This window comes from Diadema setosum, chromosome 13, assembly GCF_964275005.1.
Source record: "Diadema setosum chromosome 13, eeDiaSeto1, whole genome shotgun sequence".
NCBI lineage: Eukaryota > Metazoa > Echinodermata > Echinoidea > Diadematoida > Diadematidae > Diadema > Diadema setosum.
Window position 1 is genome coordinate 24,582,603 of NC_092697.1, and position 19,023 is coordinate 24,601,625.

The 19,023-nt window shown below is 38.6% G+C and overlaps 1 protein-coding gene across 1 annotated transcript in view; it reads left to right on the top strand.

The window, feature by feature from the left end:
• Positions 1-1,795: 1,795 nt before the first annotated feature.
• LOC140236503 (uncharacterized) overlaps positions 1,796-19,023 on the top strand; it is a 123,879-nt gene continuing 106,651 nt past the window's right edge. Inside the window, exons 1-9 of the mRNA XM_072316424.1 lie at positions 1,796-1,899; positions 4,813-5,058; positions 8,858-8,989; positions 10,253-10,372; positions 11,555-11,764; positions 12,329-12,454; positions 13,935-14,057; positions 16,460-16,626; positions 18,627-18,785. Of these exons, the coding sequence (XP_072172525.1) occupies positions 1,878-1,899; positions 4,813-5,058; positions 8,858-8,989; positions 10,253-10,372; positions 11,555-11,764; positions 12,329-12,454; positions 13,935-14,057; positions 16,460-16,626; positions 18,627-18,785 (1,305 nt within the window). The 5' untranslated portion in view covers positions 1,796-1,877. The remainder of the gene's footprint in view (positions 1,900-4,812; positions 5,059-8,857; positions 8,990-10,252; positions 10,373-11,554; positions 11,765-12,328; positions 12,455-13,934; positions 14,058-16,459; positions 16,627-18,626; positions 18,786-19,023) is intronic.

Genomic DNA, 19,023 nt, shown 5'->3' on the forward strand with positions numbered 1-19,023 from the left:
ATATATGCATGTATGTGTGTGTGTGTGTCCGTCTTTTTGTTTGTTTTTTCGAGCCCACCGGAGGTTAGGGGAGAGTATACACGAGGATCACCTGCGACGTCTGTCCGTCCGTCCGTCCTTCGTCTGTCCGTAACGTTACAAAAACTTGAATTACTCTGTACCCAAGGATCTAATTTCATTCAGTCTTGGAGGGAAGGGCGGTTATACGAAGCTTCACGTTTTTGATAGTACCAAACATGGAGATCACCACAAGGTCAGCGGTCACAGGCAGGGGTCAATGTTAAGTTTTTACGGCGCGCATTTATTATGGCTCATAACTTTTGATCCATGTCTGTTTATGACCAAACTTGGACGGTTGACCAGTTTTTGCTTTAAGTGGGTATTTGGGTACGGGATGTATGTGTTGAGGGTGTGTGGTGAAGCGTGTCTGTGGGGGCGGTTTTGTGCCTGTATGGGTTTATATCTTTGTGATGAGGTGTACCTGGGCTACGTACGTATGTGTGTTGTGTGCGGGCGTTCGTTTCGCGGGAAAGCGAAAGCGACACAATCCCCACCACACGCATACCGCTCCATCACTCGCACACACAAACACACACACACTCACAAACGCATACAAACGGACTCTCAATTGTCATGTACACACTTCCTCAAAACCTTAACGTGACTTTTTTGTGTTGGTTTTGTGTTGGTATTCCAAGGCCCATGTCAAGAATGATATATTATTCCCCAAAGTGCTTCAAGTCCGGGCGACAATTTGAGCGGTCAGCCCTCTGCACAGATTGTCGCACGGCGACCAATTGCAGTGGCGGATCCATTATACATTGGAGAAATAGAATCTTTGGGGGGAAAAGAGCTCATTATACACTCTGGCCATCAATGTAAACTCAACCGAATTATTTGTATGCATTTTGGTCCACTTTAGATGCTGATGAGTGTGCGGACGCAATGCCATGTCATCCTGACGCTAATTGCACCAACACTATAGGCTCTTTCGAGTGTTCCTGCATCAAAGGCTACGATGGAAATGGCTTTCAGTGCACAGGCAAGATACATGTTGAGATATTGATATATTGATATAAGTGTGAAGACTGACACTATTATGAATATTAGTGTGCTTCATATAATATTAGTGTGTATTAAATGAATATTAGTACAAAGACTCCATGATAAAACAAGAAAATATCAATCAAATTCCGGATTCTTTGATACCGTACACTCTCTCCGCCAATTTGGTGGTGTGTTATGTGTGTGTGGGGGGTTATTATTTTCTTTTGTGAGACGCAGTATTGTCTTGATATTGACATGAAAATTACTATTTTTACAATTCGGTGCTGTTATGCCGAAGGTCTATGTTGAAAAGTGTTAAAATCATTACGGAAATCCAGTATTTGTGTCTCTAATATTGCCATATTTTAGGAATATGTACAGTTGAAGGAACACCCTTTGCTTTTAGTTCTTTATACATTGTCCTTACAAAAATTATTCTATATGCAATCTAAATATGAATAAGATAAATGTCAAACACAGGTATTGATGACCGTGTTAACCAGAAAAAAAAAATCGTGTTCAGTAATTGCAGATAACTTTATTCCAAAGGGAGTGAAGAAACGCTTGAAATTTAAAAATGTCAAACATATTTTTGTCACTCCTTAGACGTTGATGAATGTTTAGTAGAGAAACCTTGTGCTGGCAATGCAACATGCAACAACACAAATGGCTCCTACGAGTGTGCGTGTGTCGATGGCTACATGGGAGACGCCTACAGTCAATGTGATGACACCAACGAATGCGAGGCGAATCCGTACATTTGTGGTGCTAATGCCCAATGCACGAATACAGAGGGAAGTTATACATGTGAATGCAACGAAGGCTACGAAATGGATGGCGGTAACTGTACAGGTACGTTGCATACAAGCATGACTGTTACACAGATAGCGACGACTTTCTACCTCATGCTCTTTCTTGTTCATTACCTGAAATGAATGGGTTTTTGTTTTGTGTTTGATGTCACGGTCTGCATTTTCTTTGGCATGAATTTATAAGATGTCATAATCAATTATTTGAAGCTTTTTCGGTCATGAGTTGATAGAAAGATATAAAAACTCTCGAAGAATGGTGATGAAGAAGTGTTAGTTAAGGGACTTACAGTTTAATGGCTTGAGAATCACTCAACTCCCAAAATTGGATAAATAATAGGCTTACTCTGTGACCCAGAGATTCCTCTTGTGTGTGTGTATGTGTGTGTGTGTGTGTATGTGATTGAGTGCATTTATATACATCTTCCCCAAAACAGGTGCAGAATTTTGTCATATTTATGCTTTTACAAATATACAGAAATACAGACAAATACATAATGAAAACGACAAAATCAGAGACTTGCAATCTTGCTGGTAAGATAATTATAGACATACAGGTACTTACAATGAAATGTTATGTGTGAATAATTATACATTTCGAGGTATTAAGTGGAGGCTTAAAACATTGATAAATAGTGTGTATGGGACTGGGAATGATGACCTCGGTCTGTCGGTATAAAACATATACACACACACACACACATTATATATATATATATATATATATATATATATATATATATAAAACGAAGTTCCAGTTGGAACTTAAGGACGAACGACGAAAAGAAAGAGATCATTTCCAGATATATTTTTACATGTGCAGTGGATGAAATATATTACGTTAAACGTAGAACTATATGACGAGAATTGGAAGGACAGAGAAGAGGCTACCTGAAATGAAAAAAAAAAGAGAAAAGAGAAAGGACAAGTCTACTTACATAGACATGTCGATTGAATGAATGCAACAATATTAGTAAAACACACAAGTGAATGTTTTGGGGAAAGCTGAAAATCCGTTTAAAAGAATTTTTAAAGTAGCTGCTCAATTACTGTGTGAAGAGAAAACTACTACAATGTATGATGTCACATGCGTAGAATGATATTAGAAAAAATATAAAGAGAAATTCAAAAAATTTAATTCAAAAAATTTAATTTTTTGAAGAAAAAAAATGAACATATTATGCTCGACTTGTCATTGACGTATGTTGAGGGTAAATGCCGTGTCACACCTTTCCGGGCAAGCTACTCGGGCTTGTTGCGAGGAGGGATTTTCCAGCACGCAGGAGAATTTCCCCGGGCGGACAAGAATGTTTGCGAGTTTCGCACTTGTCTCTTACCTACTAGATGCGTGCTACTTATCTTCTACTTGCGTGTATTCCGTGTGACCTGCCTGAGAGCTTTGAAACCGATCCGATTTCTGTTACGAGCGACTTGGAGATACTGAGAAATACCTGCGTTTGGAGTTGCCTGAGAGGTGCTGCCGGTAAGGATCTCCTTCTGGTGTTCTGCGTGTACCTCTGCGAGCGAACCCCCACGACTCACTCGGAACAAGTTTTGAGCATGCTCAAGGCCTTGTCATACCGTATCTGGGGAAGTTTTGCGGCTTGACTTGCGGGGAAACAAATTTGCTACCCGGAGCTCTCCGCAATTGGTCCGCACCTGACAGTACCTAGCCCGTATCTCGCCTGTAGTTGCCCGGTGGTGCTCACGCAAGTCCGATTTAACCGCAGCCAAGTTTTGAGCATGACCAAAACTTGTTTTTCCGGGTGAGTCGCAGGGATGCCCGGAGAGGTCGACGCAGAACGCCAGTAGGAGGCCCTTAGCAGCAGCACCTCGCAAGAAACTCCCACGAAGGTACTTCGCAGTCCCCGTATGCAGCCAAGATAATGACATTCTGTGGGACTTCTGCCATTCCTTCAGAAGAATTCCTTCACTGAGTTGTCAGCATCACCCACGCGACTGATACACAGGTCACACATTATACCCGTAAGTAGAATTTAAGTAGAACGCGTTCAGCAAGTTAGACACATGCTCTGAATCGCCCAAATCCTTGCCCGCCCACAGAAATTGTCCGGTATGCTGGAAAATCCCCACACACACCAAGCCCGCGTAGCATGCCCGGAAAGGTGTGACAGGGCCTAAACATGGCTGCGGGTAAAAAGATTTACGTGCGCACCTCCGGGCGACTACGGGTGAGATACGTGCTACGTAGGTACTGTCATTTGCGGGTCATCTGCGGGGCCTCCGGGTAGTAAAAAATGTTCTTCACGAGTCGCACGCAAGGCTTGCCCGGAAAGGTGTGACACGGCCTTAATATTTCTTCCCCTGCCTTTTGAAAGAGGCAAGTCAGTTGTTGTTATTATTATTATTTTGCGATAAAAGTGAAAACATGTTGAATTGTCTAAACTTTCTTAATATCGTTGTACACATGCCACATCACAAGCTGAAGTAGTCTTCTCATGCAGCAGTGACTAAGCAGAAACTATAAGAAAATCATAACTTTTGAACGGATTGTCCGAAACTTTAAAGATTCGTAACTTTTGAACGGATTGTCCGATTTTCCTAAAACCCTCACTGATGTGTTCTACCAATATTGCAGCATTCACTCAATCTACATGTCTATGAAGGTGGACTTGTCCTTTAGCAAAGTTTTGTTGGTTGGAGTTGTATTCTGATCGTATACAGAAATATAAGAATAAATTGTTGCCTGGGAATTCTTTTATTGTTCAAGCTTAAATAGTTAAGAGGGGAACAACAGTTTTGACATTACTGAAATATTCAGGTGTTCAGTAAATGAACGAGTGGATCATTATTCCATCATTCCAGGTTGCTTAAAAACTGCGAAGAGAAACACTGCAACTAAAGATCATCTGATAATGAGTTGGTAATGTCTTGTGGATTTTTGTGGTATAAAAGGTTGAACAGGGTCATTGATTATATGCTTGTCGCATCTTAGATATGAACGAATGTGCGCAAGGAACACGTTGCGCCTTGAACGCCAATTGCACCAACACCCGCGGTTCCTTTGACTGCACCTGTAGCGAGGGCTACAGAGGAGACGGGCATAGTCAGTGTTTTGACATCGACGAATGCGGGGAGAATCCTAGCATTTGTGACACAAATGCCAACTGCACGAATACACAGGGAAGTTATGTCTGTGAATGCAGGGAAGGCTATGGAGGAGACGGCTTTAACTGTGCAGGTAAGCTACAAACCTTGGGTGACAGCCAGGAATACACTAATTTATTCATATTGTATTTAATTTCATTCCATTTTCATTTCATTATTTCTGTATGGTATAATATACACATGGTTCATAATAATACAAGGCTGATTTTGCACATGAAAGGTAAGCAAATCATTGTGACAGAGAACGGAGACATAATGATAATAAAAAAAAAAAAGTCAAGGTACCATACAGGAGGATCCCCAGTAAGCCGAGCCTAATATTGGGGCCTCATGCACAAAGAAAAAAATTAACAGTTTCAAGGAGGTTCAAGAGAATGGAGTCACAACTGTCGCATTTCCTTTGAAGTCACGTTTGATGCCGCCACTCGAAAGTGTTTGAAGCATGTGGCAAACTGGATCTGCCGCGCAGATAGGAAGACAATTGACTCATGTTTCATTGCATAATCATCAGCCACTTTCTAACGAAAATATGTCTTTGTTATGGTAATTACTAAGGCTTTTCGCCATCCCTATTTATAAAAGATAGGTGGTATATAATGGTAAAGACACAGGGATGCGCGAATAGAAATTGCGCAAAAAATGATGAAATGAAAATGAAAATTACTCGACTGGCCGTGCCCGGCCACTAATCTGATATATCTATTAATATAGAATTATACTCGAAGATTATTCCATATCAGTTTTATTTTGAGGAGTTAAGTGGAAAAGTGATAAAACCGGCTTTCCAGGAGGGTACAGTTTTAAACACTTTCACATGATACAGCTCTGATTTACACTTTTGCACATATTTCTTGAAGGGATTGACCTTTGTTTAATGAGCTTTATCATTAAGTGAGATTCGTTTCATTTAATAGATAAACAAGCAAAATATAGCCAACATTAAGTTCACGTTCAAAATGAATCTTCAGATTGCTCAGCAAGACGGCGGCATCAAACCCCGCCACCAAAGGCACAAATGCACCTGCGGAATTCTTTCGTACATCAATAGAAAAGTGACAACTGTTTGAATAATTACAGCCAGTTGGAACTCCATCTCTTAAACCTCCTTGACTGTACAAATACAACACTATTGCAGGTGCATTCACCCTGTTGCCAGGTAACGGCTGGGTGAAGCAATGTACGGACCAATTACTTACATCTTTACATATAATAGAGAAAACATTCCATGGCATGCCTACGACAGAAGGCAGAGTATAACATAGAATGAAGGTGCTTCAAGTAACAAAAGCATTCATGTTCTGGATATGTAAATTAGGTCACTGATATTTGGCAACAAACATAATATGTTAAACGAATCTTTTAAGGGATTCAATCGGGCGAATTGCACGGGACTGAGATGGTAAAGAATTCCATACGTCAGGGCCGGTGTGCCGAATTGATTTTTCTTTAGCTAAACATGTTCTGAGATTTATTAGATGAATAATTGAGGCATTTCTTGTAGGGTAGGAGTGGATATGACGTCATTGTAACTGGTATTTTAAAGGTATAAGTATGAAGAAAGTAAATGTAAGTCGTATCGATAAAATGATACAAAGTTTGTGCGTTAGCCTGCTTAGTGTCAGAACAGACATGCTCAGTGGCATAAGGGAAAAAAATGGATATCACCCTACAACTGAAGAAGAGATGTGATCCAGGAACGTGTAATAATTTATCATGTCATCCTTTTTTTAATAAAAGGAATGAAAGATCAGGCATCTTTAGTGTAAAAATATATATTCTTTATATATGTGTACACACATTCATACACATGCACATAACACCTCATCTGCCCAAACTCTTTACATTTTTGTATCATGTTGTACATGTTTTAGGCCTACCCACTCGGAATCTGCTCTATGAGTGGCGACCGAACTATAAACGAATTGATTGTATTATGTGTATATGTGAAGCCACTATCCTCTGCAGAAATGTAGAAGGAAGTTATTTGTGTGAATGCAGAGACGGGTTCGAAGGAGACGGCTGGAATTGTACAGGTATTATTGGTGATTTCAAGTACTGTGCTATTGCTGGTATTAGTTCTATTATCTCAACTCTAGCACCAGCGGTAATTCTGAACTTGAAATAAGTCAGTGTTAATAGCTAGCTGACTTCGAATCTTTCATGTACTTCCCATAGCTACATGTTCCTAGTGTAGGGCCTTGTGCCAAATGTCATCCGCTCAGCTAAACGCAGGCTACGAGGCAGGCGGCTTAGACCCCGTTTACAGTGCGAGGCTCGGCCGCGGCCGAGCCGCGGCCGAGCCGCGGCCGAGCCCAGCCCCGCTTCAGTGTAAACGCGCAAAAGGCCAAATGCGAGGCCAAAATTGGCCTCGCATTTGGCCTCGCTCTGGAGGTGGTCTCGGCCGCGGCCGAGCCGCGGCCGAGCCCTGCCTCTTCTTGGTGTAAACGCAAACTGGGCCAAATGCGCGGCCAATTGCGCGGCCAATTCTAGTCTGGCTTCCAAACCCTCTGCCTGTATCTTTCGCTGTTCAGGATATTAACCCCCTCAACGTCGAAAACTAGTATAGTTTAAGGTGGTTTTGTCCTGCAAAGGATTTTTTCCTTCGGCAAAGGTCTCTGCCCGAACGGCGACTTCGTCGCCACGGAATTCATTTGGTAAAGGGTCTGAAAACCAGACAATACCAAATTGCGTTTGTTTACAAGCAGAGCGCCACTACGACAAAATATTGAAAGGTTTGAATCAAAAGCGCGGCCGAGCCCAGCAGTGTAAACGGACAAAATTGCGAGGCCGGACTCGGCCGCGGCCGAGCCCGGCCCAGCACTGTAAACGGGGTCACCTCAAGAGCGAGGCCAAATGCGAGGCCAATTTTGGCCTCGCATTTGGCCTTTTGCGCGTTTACACTGAAGCGGGCTGGGCTCGGCCGCGGCTCGGCCGCGGCTCGGCCGCGGCCGAGCCTCGCACTGTAAACGGGGTCCAAGGCTGCGAAGGTATGAACAAAAGAAAGTTGAAAGGAATGGGAACACATTAAAACACAAGAACCCTAATAATGGATTCGGAATGGGAATTGTAGTAGATGAATAATAAAAAGAACGTATTTTTCTACCACTTGCTTGTGTGTATCCGTGTGCGTGTCTGCGTTTGAGAGACTATGCGTTGTATACTGGTATGAACCATTGCAAGAGGTCAGTTCTATAGGACTTCTGAAATCCAACATAGGGTAACACTAATGAACGAAGGAAGATCATGGAGGTTATTAATAATCCCAGCGATTGCATGTGCTCAGTGTATATAGTAAAAGGATATTTCTTCACGACAATTTTTTTTCTTCAAAAGAATGGTCCGAAGACGTAGTATGTCCTGTTGTTTTGTATAGTTTTTGTTTTGTTTTGTTTTTGAATTATCATCAGTTTGCGATGTTGTTTTGCTATTTATATAACTGTATCCTGGATTTCTCAAAGGCACATAATGTGGGGTCGTACATGTACTTTGTAACAGAACGGTAAACGTAGTTTGTGTGCCCACTGGGTTTTGCTTACCTCATGGTGTAAATTATAACCACATTGTACGTGTTGTACAGAATTAAAAAAAAAAAACAACAACAACAAAGCTCTATTAGATCCACTGAATGAGGAAAAATGGGTTTGATCGACAGCGTTTATATACCCACAAGACTGTTTCCTCGACATACACAAATCAATATACATTTATGAAACTTGATTTATATAATTATGTGAATTTTATTTTCCCTATTCATTTAGTTCAGTTAATCATACACCTGAAGAGAGTATCTTTATCAAACGTGATTGCCTGCTAAGAATGTTCAATGTCTATTGTTCTTTCTGTCAATTTCTCTGTGGCATTGTCCCAATCAGATATTGATGAATGTAGCCCTGACAGAAACCCTTGCGATGAAACGCATGGAAGGTGCAACAACAATCCTGGGTCCTACGAGTGCGCCTGTGATGCAGGGTATCAAATTTCAGCCGATGGTTTAACGTGTGAAGGTAAGAACGATCCGTCCAAGTCTTTTGTCGTTAAGCTGAAGAAACGAGCGATACGTTGTACTTTGTATACATAAATTATGTCTTTGCAGCATATCTGCAGTCACGGTCATCACTTTGAATACATAACCATTACTCCAGTATCAGCTCTGCATAAATCTGAACCACAGAATCTATAGAATATGTTTGTCATTATGTCTACAAGAAAGTCTTTGTCATTATTTGTTGTTCAATGGAAGTCTACCGTTTAATTAATACTGATAATGATAATGGGCCTTGTACAATGTTTCTACAATACCACCTCGTTAAAAGAAAAAATTAACGAAGATCAAAGGGATGGTATAGTAATGGTGGAAACGAGGAGAGAGCTTCTTGCGGGGTACCAAGAAAGCACTGGTAAAAATGGTACAAGACATTCCATTCTAAGAGGAACTCAAAGACAGCCAAAGGCAAAGTAAAATAATGGGATCGTTATAAAAGGTGGGTCCCACCTTTTACTAGGACTGCTCTTTTTTTAGATATCCCAGCCATTTCGAAACCAATTTCCGTCAAATAAACCTGAATTCTTCTTGCAATCACATGCTCTTTCATACTTTATAAGAGGTTTTTCATCATCTCACCGAAAAATGACAGAAACCTATAGTTAGGTCTAAACCAAAACTAAACGATCCCTTTAACACCAAGCGAAATTGATATGCATTTAATACCTGGCCGGGAGCACAGTGAAAACTTAAAGTTGCATGAGTTTTAAGGTAAAAACAATAACTACAAATAAACAGTTTCAATGTTTACATTATGTGTACAGCAATACAATGTTCGTAACACGTTTACATAAATCATTCAAGCAGCAGAATACATATGAAGTATTGTCTGGTTGTTTTTTCTCATCGTACTACGGGGGGGGGGGGAGGGATATGTTTTCATTCTATTTAGCTCTGAGCAAAGTGCCCACATCGAAGTGATCCCGAGTGCTGAGATGATCAAAGTTTTAACTCTGATAACTATGACCATTTTCCAGTAGAATTGTATATTATGATGTATATTTTTTTTCATTATCATTATTGTGTCATTCATTTTCATGTGCATGTTTGTGTAAGGATTTTTGTATTTCATAACTTACTTCTTCTACTGCGCCTTGAGCACGTTAACTATGTGGAACTGGCGCATTATAAGTACCCTGTATTATTATTATTATTATTATTATTATTATTATTATTATTATTATTATTATTATTATTATTATACTGTGTTTCAATTTTCTCCCAGAAATTGACGAATGTTCTGGTAACCCTTGCTCAAATGGAGGCACTTGCCACGATGAACTTGGCGGGTTTAGGTGCGATTGCACTGATCAGTTTAAAGGTTCTACATGTCAACAAGGGAAAGGTAATGTTTTCCTACTGATGTCACGCACGCACGCACACACGAACACTTACACACACACACACACACACACATATATATATATACGTAAGTAGAGTGTAAACTGCAATATGGCTGACAGTGCTCAACTATATAGGAGCCCATGTAGTACAATATTAGTACAATAGTACAACAGTAGTACAATTGTGCTGTTAAGTAGCCACGTGCATGTATCTTTTGTATCTTTTGTTTGCTTGCTTGAGTGCACCAGAGACGTATGTCTTACACTGCAACTTTAACAAGAAACTGATTTAGTTGCTGACGAGGCTTCGGCCGAAACAGACTGTCCAGCTAAGTCACTAATAAAGCAACGCCTTCCATCCTACTATATATTGTACTATATATATATATATATATATATAAGTGCATGTGTTATTCTACAATCATTACACACGCACGCACATGTACACTCACAGATATGTGAGTCTGTGTGTGTTTGTGTGTCTGTCTGTCTGTGTGTCTGTGTCATTTAGCTATCAAAACTGCGCAGATTTTTATTTTGTTGTCACGCCATTACGAGAACACGTCCTCGTCTAAACCTGAATTCACCGTTTTACACGTTTACACAAGAAACAGGAACTTATATGTTGATGAATACTTACTTGCTTACTTACTTACGTGCTGTTGATGAATAACAACAGCAAATCGTACCCTTCATCAATTATGTCAGTGAGGAACGTGTCAGAAGACTTATAATCAAGCTATCCAACGGCGGTTGCTCAGAATAAGACGAGCAAGACCAAGCGGCGACATAGGCGCTTGTAAAGCAGTGTTTTACTCGGATTCGTCTTAGACAGACTGAATTCCGAATGAATCAACTGATTTTAACGCTTTATGTGGAAAGCTGCCCCTAATGGAATGCATTAATTCTAATTATCAACATTTGTGATCAAATGTTGTTGGGTGGTTTTTTTTTTTTTTTTCATCAAACGATGTCTTACTTTGCAGGTTGTAATAAATGTCACAGCATTATAAAGGCACTGTCTTATCATAAGGCCGTCTTGATGGATTATGAAATTAACTGGCCGTAAGTAATATATGAGAAGATACAGGGAGACAAGAAGTAAGTATCGCTGTATTATCTTTGTGTCTTTTGGTGGTTATTAAACGTTAACCATTGTCCCCTATACGCTTTATCACTTGCAGAGGGCTGTGTGTGGTTTACAAGGAACCGATCAGTAAGACGCGTCACTTGTCAGAGAATCCAGTTTTATAGCGGTGATTATTTGAACGATTATTGCTATTGTAACTCTGGATTTTCCATGAACCGAGTGAAATGCGATGATGCGAAACTTCTGAAGGCGGATTTGTTCGACTACAATGGAACTGAAATAGAAACAACTCCAAAGTGCACAGGTATGTGTATATCAACTGTCTTTTTATGTCCATTTTGTTTCCTGTATATTTGTCGTCTTTGTGTAGAAATTTATATTATACATTCCTGTCTAGTAGGAAATTGAAATTTACACAAGCATTGAGAGCTCAAAAATCTTTTGAATGTTTCAAGGGTGCCATGATCACTGTGAACATTAAAGCATGCTCTGTAACCAGGTTTGTATGTTTGTTTGTTTTTTCACTCGAAAGGTTTAAAGCCAGGCTTCATCTACACTTTCCGTTTAGATGTTTCATGCTGGAAATGCTTTCATGCTCTTTATCATGCAGTTTTATTCCTCAATCGATTCAAGTAACGTGATGTTTCCGTACTCCTTATTGACCTGCTTACCCTTAGATTTGTACATACACTCGAAATTAAGTTGAGCAATTTGCATGTGGAGCTCCTTTATCATAATAATATTGCTCTACTGCAGTTACTGTAAAAGACGTGTGTACTTTTGTTTTCACGAGTACTTACACAAGCGTCAGTTTGACCATCGTTGTTACGTATTTCCCCCTTTTTATGCCTTCATATGTCTCAAATAGACATTGATGAATGTAGGTCGAACCCATGCGATAACGAATACGGCAGTTGCCACAACAGCCAAGGGTCCTACGAATGCAGATGTCGGAGTGGATTTTCCCTTTCAAATGATGCTGCATCTTGCGAAGGTAAACCGTCATTGTTCTGCTATCTTTGTTATTATTACAATCGTGATTGTCAGTACTGGTTATAATATTGATTTTAGTGCCATCGTCATCATCATTACTATTTCCATAATTATTCTGGATCTTGCGAATGCAAAACAGCGTTGTAATTCTTGTTATCATTGTTGTCCCCGCCGAACGAGTTCGAGCAGGGGACTATGAAACGGGCTCCGTACGTGTGTGTGTCCGTGTGTCTGTCCGTCTGTCCGTCCGTCTGTCCGTGTGTGCGTCCGTGTGTGATCAAAATCTTCAATTTGCTACTTCCCTGTCATTTATGAGCCAATTTTGATTCTGTTTGCTTTATATGATAGCACTACATGGGAGCTTTGAAACTTCTACTCAGAATTTCAGTTGTGACCTTTGCCCTTGACCTTTGACCTATATTGTACATTTTGCTACAAAATGCTACTCCTACGCCATTTCTAACCCGATTTCGATTCCGTTTGCTTTATGTGATGGCACTAGTTGAGGGCTTCAAAACTTCTACACAGAATTTTGACCTTTGACTTCTTTGACCTTTGACCTTGATTTTTTGACCTGTTGTACATTTTGCTACAAAATGCTACTCCTTCGCCATTTCCAACCCGATTTCGATTCCGTTTGCTTTATGTGATGGCACTAGGTAAGGGCTTCAAAACTTCTACACAGAATTTTTGACTTTTGACTTGTTTGACCTTTGACCTTGATTTTTTACCTATATTGTACATTGGCTACAAAATGCTACTCCTTCGCCATTTCTAACCCGATTTCGATTCCGTTTGCTTTATGTGATGGCACTAGGTGAGGGTTTCAAAACTTCTACACAGAATTTTTGACCTTTGACTTCTTTGACCTTTGACCTTGACTACTTCCGGCGGGGACATATATTACGCACCGCGTAATTTCTACTTTTCCTTGTTAGTACTGCAATTGTGATTCTCAATACTGGTTACAATATTTATTATTGTTAACGTCATCATCATTATTATTATTATAATTCTAATTGTCATTTCAGTTTTTATAACAATGGGAGCATACCCGCAGTTAAATGAAGGAGGACCAGAGACCACAAACAAACAAGCAAACGAGACGATAAGTCATGAATGAATTCTTATGAGTGTGTTTAGGGGCATATCATTTGATATACACAAATGACATCTCAGCCGTTTTCTACACTGCCTCGGATCGTTTCTAACTAACTGAAATTGCTGGCCTTCTACATACATGATTACATTTGTGATACGTATAAACGTATATTTGGGTAGAAACTGAAAATCGCCAAATTTCAGAAGTAACCTCCCTTTGAAGGGAAACTATGCCAGGCCTGCATAAACTTGGCCAAACAGTTACCCAATTGTAACGATATCTGATGTTGCTACTGTTGTAATGTAAACCGCTCTCAGTATCTCATTGTATCACGGGAAATCTGAAGCTGCTTTGAAGTCCATGGTATATTTTGTTTCAGATATCGACGAGTGCTCAGAAAATGTGCACGACTGTGATGATCGTGCTTACTGCACTAACTTTCTTGGAAGTTATACCTGTACATGTCAGACTGGCTACAGTGGCGATGGACGACATTGCATAGGTATTATATGATCCCTGCTAAATATCAATATTAATGATCATACACATTATGCTATAGATATCTTATAACTTATTTCATTTTCATCCAAATCTATATTGTAATATACGCTACTATGACGCTATAGCGTCTTATAACGTGATAGCATAATACGCTATTGAGACACTATAGCAATTCCAGTAAACACATTACTGGAATTTGCGATCGTAGCGCAGTTCAAAATGATGGAAGACGGTAAATGTAGCTCCCGATTGTAGATTCTGACAGAAAAACTCAAGCAAAATGAGTACACATTGTTGTCAGCACAACTCTATTCATGCATAATTTTCATGTAGAGATCTCGATAAATGCTTGCATGGAAATATCCTATATCATCTTAACTGGAGATGAAATAAATTTTTATAGTAATATAAAATTAATTTGTATACTGATAGAAATAATTTGTCATCGCTCTCTTTACTGGGTAATAGATGATAAATTCTCTTGCGACCGACCTTGTACATGTAGTAGGCAGGTGCCATTTGCTGTTGGCCAATGAATGAATGAATGAGTATTATTATTGTATATACTACCGTTACAAAAACATTTTCCTCTTTTGATGCTTAATAGCTAAAAAACTGTATATCCGATAAGACTGCCATTGATATGAGTAATAGCTAAATAGTAAACAATTTAGTTGGAGGTGATTTGAATATGAAAACGTGGATCAGTTTAATGAAATCCATAATTATTTTCAAAGTTAGGTTCCAGATTTTGGTCAAATTTTAACCCTCTGTATAAAACCTGAACTCTACACAGGAATTAATTATGTGTATGTGAGTGTGTTCTTACAATGACCCTGAACAATGGACCCGGATACCATGCACCTGTTCAGAGCTCTGCTCCATAAGGCACATGAATGCCTTTTAATTATTCATAATGGATTGCCTGGGCACTGCTAGTCTGAATTCCTAGCAAAGAGTGAAATGCATGTACATGAAAAAAGTAAGCACATGTTTCCACGTGCTTGTATACACCACATTTCAGAATGAATAAAGACTAGCTGTGATAGTCGAATTTCTCATGAATAAATAATGGTATTCAAATCTTGGTCATTGTCTAGGACCATTGTGTGGGTGTCAACTACACAGTCCGATACACAATAATTGACTTCTGTGCAAAGTTAAAGTGTTGTACAGATGGTTGAAAATAGAGCAAAATCTGAAAAATTAATGTGTAATTAAATAAAACTGAATTATGCTGTCATTTTGAAATAGCCTCCAACAAAATTGTACACTATTTAGCTATTGCTATTATCAATTTCAGTGTTATCTGATAAATAGTTTTTGCAATTTTAAGGATCAAAAGTGGGAGATGTTTTTTGTAACACCTAGTATTAGTATATACGTATGTAATTATATAGTGATAGTCGCGACAACGAACTCGTTGACATGCAGAGAATGGCAATGGTATGCCGAACCGAGAGGGAGAGGAGTGCACTCCTCCCCTCCCCCTCCCCCCCCAAAAAAAAATGATATTAAAAAGGAATCAAGAAGCCATTGACCCTCGACCAATTTTCACCCCCCCCCCATTAAACACTCGTGTAAACACTTTAATAACAGCTTATATAGTGACAATAGACTTAAAGTGACAACAGTGGAATATACATGTTTATGTATATAGATCATTGGGTATTGTAGTCCGGTGCCTCCCTCTTGCATTTCTCCCCCTTGGTGCTCGCAAGCATTGTAACCTAGAATGTGCTTTAGTAATCAAATTATTTTATGAGAAAAGATTATAGTGTTAAATTACCAAAAGACATCTCTTCTTAATCACCACAATATTTATATCATGTTATATGATAGTCTGTTTGTATTTCATGTTGAAATGCCAAATGAATAGTAATAATCATGATAATATTGATAATAATAACAATAATAAAATAAAAGATAGTAATAATCCTCTTCAGAGATATCTCGGATAATATAATGATTTATTGGAATGACATTTGATCACAGAAAATGTGCATCCTGCATGGACAACAAATCAAATGATTTATTGGTTATTAACAGTTAAACACTTAAAATTATGCAACAGGGCGTACATATTCAGGAAAAGTATTAAAAAACAATATATTATTTAGATTAACACTTCAGGAATCAGAAATATAATACGGTGTGTATTGGGAAATGTAAGGGGATCAATTAGATTTTGTGTGATTGTTGCCAATCTTCAAAAATCTGTTGGAAATATAGCTATATTGTAACCTTTATCTAAGTATATGTAAGTTTGTCATTACATGTCCTGCCATCTGTCCAGAATAGGAACGTTGACCTGGTATTATATGTCAACATGTCTTTTGTGTGTTTAATTTACCAATAAAGATAATTATTACAACGGCTTATGTATCCTGTTCTCTTTTTCAGAAATAATATTTCGTCCCTATGGTCCTACTGCTGGGGATTCTGAAGTGATAAGAAACAGGTTTTTTTACTACTTCTTCTACTATCGTTTCTCCTCGTATACGTGGTGGACAGTTTATCTTAACGAAGGATTTCCAGTCGGCTATGACTCATTTTACAACCATATTACGGTAATTGCATCTTCCATGAAATAAGTTGAACAAAACTTTGTGTAAAATTCCTTGATATTACAAAGGTTTTCATCGGAAGTCCATATCAGACGGAGGTACAATCAAGGCTGAATTGTTTTCTGGTTTTAATGAATACTAATCGTTTGTTTTTTGTAAACTCAGTCGTGGTAAAAAGCACAACAAATAAATATCTCTTTTTGTTCATAGATATAGGCATTATTGTGAAGTCCATGCTTATTTATACCTAGCACAATACACCTTCCAAACACATTATTTTCCATTTTCTTTAACCTTTCCCTTTCCACTCTACCACATTTTTCAGGCTGCCATGTTTTCAAGCATAAGCTCACAATATGCGGTCTGATGCCTTTCCCCTTCATGAATATTCCTTTCCTTTGATAGTAAATTACAGTAATTAGTCATCCTTGACAATGGATTTTAAAATTCTGTTCACACTTTAAATTGTGGTGTGAGTAATGTTGACAGATGATATAGACCGATCCCGCATTCCTATTACAGAAAACTATTAGAGATGAAAGTAAAAGTTTTCCACAAAAATAAATTTTGCACCAACATTACATGCTTGGAGGGCAATAAACATACTTGACATTTCTGAAGTGTGATGAAGATAACTCGCTGTTAGGGACATTGTCAGACAAGCAAGAAAATTCACTTAGAACCAACGATTTTGAATGAGGAATCGTGTTTTTGCGAACAGTGTTAAAATGAGATGTTAAAACATTTCTGCCTGGTCAACGTGGATAGCTTGGACTACATGAAATAGCTGAAACTACTTGTCAACTAGCACAGAACACGTTGCCGTGTTTACAAATTCTCTATTTTTTTTTTGGCATCCTTGTCTCATTTATAATTGCTTATACTCCAGTAGTTGTGAACTTTTGTTAAGTCATGCGAAATGCAGTGTCTCTAAAAGAAAAAGATTCAATTTGCGAGGGGGTAAAGATATACTATGACTTTTTTTAACCAGTAATCACCTATACAAATGAGATTCCCCCTGAAATGATAACCATGGCAGGCTCCAAACTTCCTTCTTTGTTTGAATTTGTAAACCTTAGTTTGTCTTCCACCTTTAAATATTCCAAGGTGGACAAGGCTTACTAAATGAAAAATATAAAATCCAGAGGGATGACGATGTCCACTTCATTTTTTTTAATTAATTGTCGCCATTAATTGATTAATCAATTAATGGTTGCGTGTATGTATCATGGTGTTTGTTCACACACGTTTATCTGATATATTTCACAGGGGTCTCCATGTTTCAAATGTTATATTCGCAGTCCTTTTGTTGAAGAAGATAGTTATTCAGATTTAAGCGTTTTAGTGAAATGCTGCATACAGAACATACGAGGCTTGCCATTTATCAACATAAACAATATGTACAATTTTGGTGTGTGAGATGTGCTGGTTTACGTCCTTATCTCTGTATCATCAGGACTGGTGAGATTTGTTCAGTTTACATTATTACACACGACGAATGGCATTTTTTTTTTTTTTAGTAAGTCAATTTAAAGACTTGGAGGCACATTTCATTTGCATTTGAACAACACAACAGTTTCATGATAATCCGTAAAATTCGACGGTCGCTGGTTTTGTTCATTTTATAATCTGCCATTGACCTTAGAGTTTAGGAACATAAAAATGTCAATATTTGTATGACTGTCACCTGTTTCTCGTTTTTGTTTTTTGTTTTTTTTTAGAAAATACGCGAAAATACAATGTCTTAAAACAGCTGTTAACATTTACTGTACGAAAACGAATATTATCAATATAACATATGACTATCCCAGTGCTGACCGGAAGACCGTCCTTGTGTATTTCCAATTCAGCAATAGAATTATGAAGAATTCCAGTGCTTTTCTAAATCATCATGGTTTTTTTATAGGTGAGTGCTGATGCCAACGGTAACGCAGATATTGCAAATTAATCATTCCATATGTACTAATATTCATATCTCAAAATCTTCAAATTTCTCAAATTAGTTCACGTCGACTGGGATGATCTCCTTCAGCAACTACGGATATGTATATCCGATACAGTACATCAATCCTACATTATTTAGTTGGTATAGTCAACCTGCTGTGGCAGTATTTGGTACTTCCACCGATATGCGACTTGGATCTCCAAAGATATACTATCAGGTACTTGTTAGATTTCCCGCCTTTGCATTGATGTTTCAATTACTTTGGGTTCTCTTTTTTCGAATTGTTGATATGGGGGTGCTAGATAGAAGAAAAGTGGCTCGTGGACATGGGCTTTTATTTCCACTGTTAATCAGCCCGTCACATGAATCTCCAAATAAGAAATTAAATCAAAAAGGATAATTATCCTTCCGTGTTTCTTTTTAATTTTGAATCTTACCATTTATCTATATTGTAT